Here is a 7,985-nt window from a genome sequence, read left to right as displayed (position 1 = left end):
CTCTCCCAGACCAGGCGAGAACAAAGGGGGATGGGGGCATGTGGACCAGGAAAAGGGGGGGATGGGGGCATGTGGACCAGGCACCTAAATGCATGCATTACCTGGAGAAGGAAAGCAGGGAGGTGCTTCTCCCCTCTCCCCCCAGTGCATCCTCAACCTGGGGGGGGATCCATGTGACAAGCTCAGCGATGGCCCCTCCCCGACGGCTTCCAAGAGGCCTGGAGAGACCAGGGGGAAACTACTGCCCATTCTGGCCCAGGGAGGGAGGGGTCCCTGCCTCCTGCTTGCAGGTGCCCCCCAAGGCCCCAGCGTGTGGTGGAGCAGTGGGAGAAGCTGGGGGCCTTGGGGGGGGGTCTTTTCCCAGGGTCTCCCCCCTTGCAGGGCAAAGAGGGTCTCGGCCAGGGCCTGGGGACCCACAGGGGGGCCCACGCTGGGGGTCCCTGAGGCAGCAGCTGGGCTGGAAATAGAGCCAAATCAGAGGCGTAATGGGGATAACTGGGAGGCCAGTTATTGATAGGTTTCTTTCGACACGTATGTGGCTGGTTTTTGCCCCGGGGCCTTTAGCTGCCTGCAGATCGAAGCAGCACAGAAGCGCCTGAGCCAAGCAGACGAACCCGCACAAGAGGCCAGCTGGGGCCCCAAAGGAGGCTGGACTCCCTCTTCCCCCTCTGATGACCCACCACTCAGCCCACCCCTCGGGGGGGGGGAGGAGGAGGCCCCTTTGGAGGGTTGGGGGGGCTTCCCTTCTACTAACCAGGAAGGGCCCCTTCTGGCTTATCTTCACTGGGTTGGCCTGCCAGGTGTCCAACGGTGGATTGCATCCTGGCCCCTTATAGGCTGAGGGCCTCCACCTGTCCCTTTGTTCCCACCTTTTTCCAGGTAAAGGACGCTGCAATTCAGTGGTTAGATGGCCAAGACACAGTCAGAGGCCTCCTTCACAGTCATAGTTTAGTCTGCTTTTAATTGAGGGGGAATGTACCTTACGCCATAGGCTAAACGAAGGGCCCGCTGGGGGAAACCTGGGGGTCCCTCTCAGGGCAGGGCTGTCCCCACCCGAGAAGAAGGCTACTCTTCCACGGGGTGCGGGGGGAGATGGGGAGAGCCGCAGCCCCTCATCCAGGGTGCAGCCTTGGTCAGCCTGCAGGGTCTGCCGGGGACCCGAATCGGCTCCTTCTGCAAGGAAGGGAGGAGCGGGGTTGTTAGGTTGGGGGGCTGCGAGCGAAGAAAAACCCGGTATTTCGCAGCTGCTCCGGGACCCCCAAGTCGGAGGCTCGCCGAGGTACTTAGGTTCCCCGTTCGGCCATTTTCAGAGAGAGGCAGAAAACGGGGGGACCCCGTTCAGTTCGGGGGCTCAGCATCTGATGCGCTCCTTTCGCCGCTTTCCGTTCATTGCCGCCCTTAACACCTGCGGCTCTTCCACACGAAGCCCCCCGCGCCTTTGTTCTACCGGCTGCCGCAGTTTCCTTGCAGTCCCTTTTCCCCGGGAGGGAGGCGGGGGCTGCCCTGCTCCTGGAGCCCAGGAGGGAAGGGGCTCTGCGCCCCCCGGCCCCGATCGGCCACCAGGCTGCGCGCGGGGAGTTCCGCCGATTAACGGCGAGCTGTGACGCGCGAGGCGTGGGGGGCAGCGCGCGCTCATTCGCTCCCGCCGCCGCCGCCGCCGCGTGTCTCCCCTCCCTGCCGCCCTCCCTCCTTCCCCGGCAGAGCAGCTGGGCGGCGGAGCGGGCGCGGAGCCAAGGCGCCAGCACTGCCCACCGGCCGCGGACCCCGCCAGTCCTCGCTCAGCCGCCGCGCCGGAGGAGCAGCCCAGCCGCCGCCGCCGCCGCCACTCCCAGCGAGCGGGCGAGCTCGGAGAGCCTGCCCGGCGCAATGAGCCGCCGCTTCACGGTCACGGCCGGCGAGGAGCTGCGCGCGGGCACAGCGCCGGCCGCAGAAGCCGCCGAAGCCCCGGCGCAGGTGCCGCTCAGCAGCGGGCAAGGTAAGGCGCGCGCGCGGCTCGGCTCGTGGCCGGCGGGGCTGCTCGGCTGCCCACGACACGCCCTCCCCGCCGCCTGCCCGGCCGCCGGACCTCCGCCCGCTGCCCGGCGGCCACCGAGGGGCAGAGCTGGCGCCCGAGCGGGAGAGGCGGCGGCGGGGCCGGGCTGGGGTCGCCTCGGCGGGCTCGGTTGCCGCGACCACCCTGGGCTGGGCCGGGGGCGCTTCGGCCGCCTCGCCTCCTTCCGCTGGAGACCCTCCTGGGCCGGAGGGCGTCGCGGGGCCGGAGTCGCGGGGGAAACAGCCCCCCTTGAGATTGTCCGCGCTCCTTTCGGCCAGTCCGTCTCGAGCCCCTGCGCGGGTCCCGGGGCGGCGGTCGCCGGGGACAGAAACCCGGCCGGGCAGCCGATTCAGCCCCTCCCGCCTTGAGCTTCCTCTCCTCGGAAAGGGCGAGAGGCCGGGGGGGGCACCGGGCGGGGGGAGGGGGCGAGCCGGTGGGCCTCTACTTCTTTGCGGTGCTGGGCGCCTCGAAAGCCCCGGGCCCACTGAGAGCCCCTTGGCTGGTTTGGAGGCTTTTTCTCCTGGTGCTGCGCCCATTTCCCAGACGGTTGGAGCAAAGTGGGGGAGGCCGCCAGGTGACCAGTTGGTGGGCAGTTGGTTTAAGGCATGGAGGAAGAGGAGGAGGCGCCGGTCCTGTCCGGGTGGTGTGTGAGGGTGAAGAATTGTCCAGGGAGGAGGGAAGAGGCACCCTTTAAGCCCTGATTTGTTGAGCAAGCCAACATGGCCATCCAACTGCCTGGGTTCTGCCCTTTATAGCTTTATGATGTGTGTGTGTGTGTGTGAATGCAGCCCCAGTTGACTTGATGCCTTGAGGTCAAAGAGGCAGGCGATTCCCTTGAGGTCTAAGCCTCTCTGAAAAAGACCCCCCTCTTCAGACCAGGAAACTGCTCCTGGGGGCAGCAAGTGCGCTTGAGGGTGCAAGAAGGACCCCCACCCCCACCCCACGGGCCCCACCTTGCCAGGCCCATCAGTTGTGGCTTCTAAGCCACAGCCCTTTTGTGGCTCCTTGGCTGGCTGTGGGAGGGGGAGGGCGAAGGCCTTTCAAAGTCCAGGCCCTGGAGCCATGGGGCGGGGTGGGGATGGGGACACACACACACACACACACACAGCAGCTCTTTCCTCCAGGGAGGATGTGTGGAGGATTCCCCCTGGGTGGAGTCTGTGGGACCTTGTAGTAGCGATCAGTCAGGCGGAGAAATCCACTGAGGGCGCCAAGCAATTGAGAAGCTGCTTCCTCACTGGAGGAGGAGGAGGAGGAGGAGGAGGAGGAGGAGGAGGAGGAGGAGGAGGAGGAGGAGGCCCTCCGTGCAGACCTTCAAAGGATCCTCCCGGCCAAGGGAGGGGAGGGGGCAGCCAGCTGGGCAGGGGGCGTTTTGGGGCAGGCAGGCAGGGGGGACGCTGGCCAGAGGCGGCTGCTGCTGCTGCTGTGGGAGGGAAAGAGCCATGATGGCCACTGTGCCTCCCTTCCTCCCTGGGGGTCACGTGCCAGGAGTGCTGTGCGCTGCTTATCCACATGGGGGGGACTGGAAGGGTGTAGGGAAAGCCACTGGGGGGTTCGGGGCCTGGAGCAGCCCCCCAGGGAAGGCCACAAGGACCCCCAGCCTAGGGGAGAAGGGTCCCCCAAGGGAACCTGCCTGATAGGTTGTCTAGTAAGGGGCCACGGGAGGGAGAAGAGGGCAGGAAACTGGCTCTCCCCCTCCCCCCCCCTCCGGTCCTGGGTGGGACCCCTGTAGGAGACTGGATGGGGGGAGGCCCCCTTCCTTCCCCCCCTCCCCCCGTTTCTCCTTGTTTTCCTTCCTTCCCTGCTCTGCTTTACTCCTGCCTTTACAGGTGGTCCTTGACTTACAGCAGCTCGTTTAGTGGCCATTCAAAGTCCCAACAGCTGAAAAAAAGGGACTTATTGCCGTTTTTCACACTTATGACCGTTGCAGCATCCCTATGGCCACGGGATCAAATGTCACGTGCCTGGCAACCGACTCGTATTCATGACGGTCGCAGTGTCCTGGAGGGGGGCAGGTGATCCCCTTTTGCGACCTCCTGAGGAGCCAGGCCGGGTTCACTTCACAAGGGCGTTATTCACTTAACAGCTGCAGTGATTCACTTAACAACGGTGGCAAGAAAGGTCGTAAAATGGGGCAAAGCTCCCTCAGCAACTGTCTCACTCAGCAACAGAAAGGTTGGGCTCAGTTGTGGGTCGTAAGTTGAGGACTTCCTGGGGGGGTCGAGAGGGGGGGCAGAGCCCGGGGACAAGGCTTCTGCGCTCCCTCAACCCCTGGGCCTCCGGAGGAGATCCCAGCCGGGGCAGCCTGAGATGACCCCGGGGGCTGACCGTCTCTTCAGGGCTGCCACGCCCAGAGCGTGTGGCTTCGGCGGCTGCCTGGGACTTCCCTTCGGGTCAGCTGGTGGGCTTCTGTGGCTGGGTGGGCTGGAAGGTCTCGGCCAGGGGCTGCCCTGCCTTGAAGGCCTGTGGACTCCAACTCCCAGGCTGCAGCTGGGCTGCCTGGGGAATTCTGGGAGTTGGAGTCCATGGGTCTTAAAAGGGTCGGAGGTTGGAGAGCCCTGCTCTAGGCTCTGCGAGGGGCGGGGAGGCTGGAGAGCTTAGGGAGGCTTCTGGACGGGGGGGGGGGGAACTGCTTGAGCCGCCTTCCCTTGTAGGAGGCTGAAGCCCTTCCGGGTGAGGGTCAAACCTGGCGGCCAGGTGGGGGGGCTGCTTTGCCAGAGAAATCCGGCTTCCGAGCCCTCCGGGGTGCAAACTCCAAGCTCTCCCTGTGGCTGCAAGGGGACCCCCAGGGCGGGTGGGGAGGGCCCGGTGGAAGGGCTGCTTCCCACCCTGCAGCGGTTGCAGAAGAGCCCTTAGCCGGCTCCAGACAGCCTGACACCTGGCTGACATTTAAGCCGCACAGCCCCTGATGCTTCCGCCCACGATGCGGCTCAGCCTCAGCCGGTGGCATCAAATGGCAAAGTGGCCGGGCAGATGTGGGAGGCGGGAGCCTGGAGAGGCAGCTCCTGATTTCACAGGGCCCTGCGCCCAGGGAAGCCGGCCGCTCGCCCTCCCCCTCCTCCTCCGAAAGGCACCGGACAGGGGTGCTGCCTGTGACTGGCCACTCTGGCCTCCCTGCCCGGAGGGGACCGAGCACTGGGGTGGTGGTGGCTGCAGACAGAGACACCCCCTGAGGAAGAGGACCAAGGGATCCCCTTGGGGGGCTGTTTCTCTGGGGAGTGTGAAGGCAAGTACCCCCCACTTCATGCATGTCTGAGAAGGGGACATTATTGGAAGACCCCCAAGTGTCAAGGCAGGCTGCAGCTGGCAGGCAGGCAGGCACATTGATAGGTGTGGTGAAAAACCAATGCAGCCGGGGCCCTGAGTGCCTGCAGGGGCAGATACCATGGGGAGGGGGCTCAGTTGGAGAGCTGGAAGGCTTTATTTTAGGCTGTGTGTTGTCCTAAGGGAATCTGGGAGGAAGCCCCTTCCCCTCAGTCCAGTGCCATCCCTCTGTTTGCCCCGGCAGCACCAAAAGGCTGGCAGCGGATGGACCGGTGTGCAGGCCCAGGGCTGGGAGGGCAGGGAGAGAAGGCCACGCCTGCCCGAGTAGGTGTCCACAGGAGCTTCCAGGCCAGTGGATCCTGCTGTGCCCGGCCACTCCAGCCCCCTGGCATACCTGAGCTCCTTTGACACTCGACACCCAGGTCTTGGCAGGCAGGGTTTGTGCCGGGCTTGTGAATTTGGGCAGGGCTGTATCTGGGTTGCTGTCTGAATGGCTATCATGGCTTGTTCCCTGGAGAAATGGTGTATTTCCTGGCTTTGTTTGGGTCACTCTTGGCTGTTCAGATCCAGAGATCTAGAGGCAGCTTCTCAAATCAAATCAAATCAAATCAAATCAAATGAAACCTTTATTGTCAATGCACAACATGTGTACAAGGAAATGGAATGAGCCTCTCTTGGTGCAGCTCCCTGAAACACAAAATACACCTCAATAACTCAAAGAAACAGAAATCCCTAAACCCAAATAAGTAATAATTAACACACATTCCCAAATTAGCTATATGTATGCCACATTACATTATATTACACCGCCATGAACATGTTGCACGTTGCGCTGGCACTGCAAGCTATTGGCATTCAGATCCTTTTGCAACGTGGTTTATGAGGGCCTCCGTTTATACAACCAAGAATGACATATTAGCTTTTCTGGCTGCTCCCACACATGGCTGGGTCATGTTTAAGGGATCGTCCACTAGGACTCCAAGGTCCCTCTCACAGTTCCTGTTTTTGAGCCAGGTTTCGCCTAATCTGTACTGGCACCTTTGGCTTTTCCTGCCTAGCTGTAAAACCTTGCTTTTCTCCACATTTTGTTGGATAGGGCCCATTATTCAGGTCTGTCAAGATATTTTTGGATCCTGCGCTTGTCTTCTGGGGTGTTGACTATTCCTGCCAGCTTAGTGTCATCTGCAAATTTGATGAGTTCCCCTTCTATTCCCTCTAAGTCTAAGTTGTTAATGAAGGTACTGAAGAGTTCTGGGCCTAAGAGGGAACCTTGTGGCTGCTCACTTCCCTCCATGCAGACGTAGACCCATTAAGGGCTACTCCTTGAGGACGGTTTGCCAGCCAGTTGCAGATCCATCTGGAGGTGATGCCGTCTATCCCACAGCATCCCAAACTATCCCAGCTGGTTTTATTGCACCAGGCAAGAAATTAATTCTGAATCACTGAGCAACTTTGGATTCCATTATCTTAAGGTGTTCAGAGGTTGGGAGGAGCCCAGTCAGAAAAGGATGTTGGGGGACTTCTGGTGGATTCTGGGCCCCCCAAGACCAGGGACGGAAGACCTCTGGGGCCTCCAAGGGTCTTCAGCATGTAAGAGTCAGACGGGGGACCATCCGCAGAAGCTGCCTCCGTATCAGAGGGTTGCAGGGGCTGCATTTGAGGGAGGGGCTTGCTCTTGATGGGGACCCCCTCCTCTGAAGGAATAGCTTTGCAGCACATGGCCACAACTAGACGGCTGCTATGTGCTTTGCGCAGGGCAGCCCTTGAAGATGCTTCAGAAATTGCAGCTGGCCCAGAGTGGTCAGGCGGCCTGATGCTGGTCTGGTCTGGTGGGATCCATTTTGGGAAGCCTGGCTGATTCCCGGGCTTAGTGGTGCCTATTGCACAGTTCCAGCTCCCCTCCGCACCCCTAAGTCCTTGGGGGAGGGGGCATATTTTGTAACTTCTGCATTTGTTGGCAACAACCAGTTCAGCCTATAGCCAGAGTCCTTAGACTTATCTACCGCTTCACAGTGCTTCATTGCCCTCTCTAAGCGGTGTAGAGTGTGAGCCTCTGGACCCCAACAATCTGGGTCCTCATTTTACCCACCTCGGAAGGACGGAAGGCTGAGTCAACCTGGAGCCTGGTGGGATTCGATCTGCCAAATTGCAAGCTGCCGGCAGTCGGCAGAAGCAGCCTGCAGTACTGCACTCTGACCACTGCTCCCCTGCAACCAATTGGGATTCCATCCGCGCCAGGTGTCCTTTATTCCCTCTGTTTTTGCAGTGTTCCTTGGCTGTCCCATTCCCAAACGGAGCAATTCAGACAATCGGATTCTGCGAGGAGCCTTGACACAACCTCCCCCTCGTTCCTTGGAGCTCAGCCTGGGAGGGTTTGTGCTGGTTGATTGACCCTCCATTTCCCAGGTGTTTCTGGAAGCCTTGACCCGAAGCAGAGGAGGCGCCCCCTGCTTCCCAGGCCTAATGGCAGCCTCCTGTGGTCACATGGTCAGAATTCAGACATTTGGCAACCGACTCGTATTTATGACCGTCGCAGCGTCCCGGGGGGGGTCACATGATCCCCTTTTGCCTCCCTCTGACAAGCAAAGTCCATGGGGGAGCCAGATTCACTTAACGACCATGTGACTAACTTAACAACTGCCGTGATTCACTTAACAACGGTGGCAAGAAAGGTCGTAAAATGGGGCAA

The 7,985-nt window shown here is 61.1% G+C and overlaps 1 protein-coding gene across 1 annotated transcript in view; it reads left to right on the top strand.

Moving 5' to 3' along the window:
• The first annotated feature begins 1,728 nt into the window (after positions 1-1,728).
• The window catches only part of SLC12A5 (solute carrier family 12 member 5), a 68,996-nt gene continuing 62,739 nt past the window's right edge, over positions 1,729-7,985 (top strand). The window contains 1 exon segment of the mRNA XM_087959073.1: positions 1,729-1,975. Coding sequence (XP_087815199.1) covers positions 1,867-1,975 — 109 coding nt within the window. The 5' untranslated portion in view covers positions 1,729-1,866.

Source organism: Notechis scutatus, chromosome 3 (genome assembly GCF_049901735.1).
Source record: "Notechis scutatus isolate UNSWTSFEM ecotype Mainland chromosome 3, rNotScu1.2, whole genome shotgun sequence".
In the NCBI taxonomy this organism is placed as follows: Eukaryota; Metazoa; Chordata; class Lepidosauria; order Squamata; family Elapidae; genus Notechis; species Notechis scutatus.
Note: the sequence above shows the minus strand (reverse complement) of the source record. Positions and strands in the feature narration are given on the sequence as shown.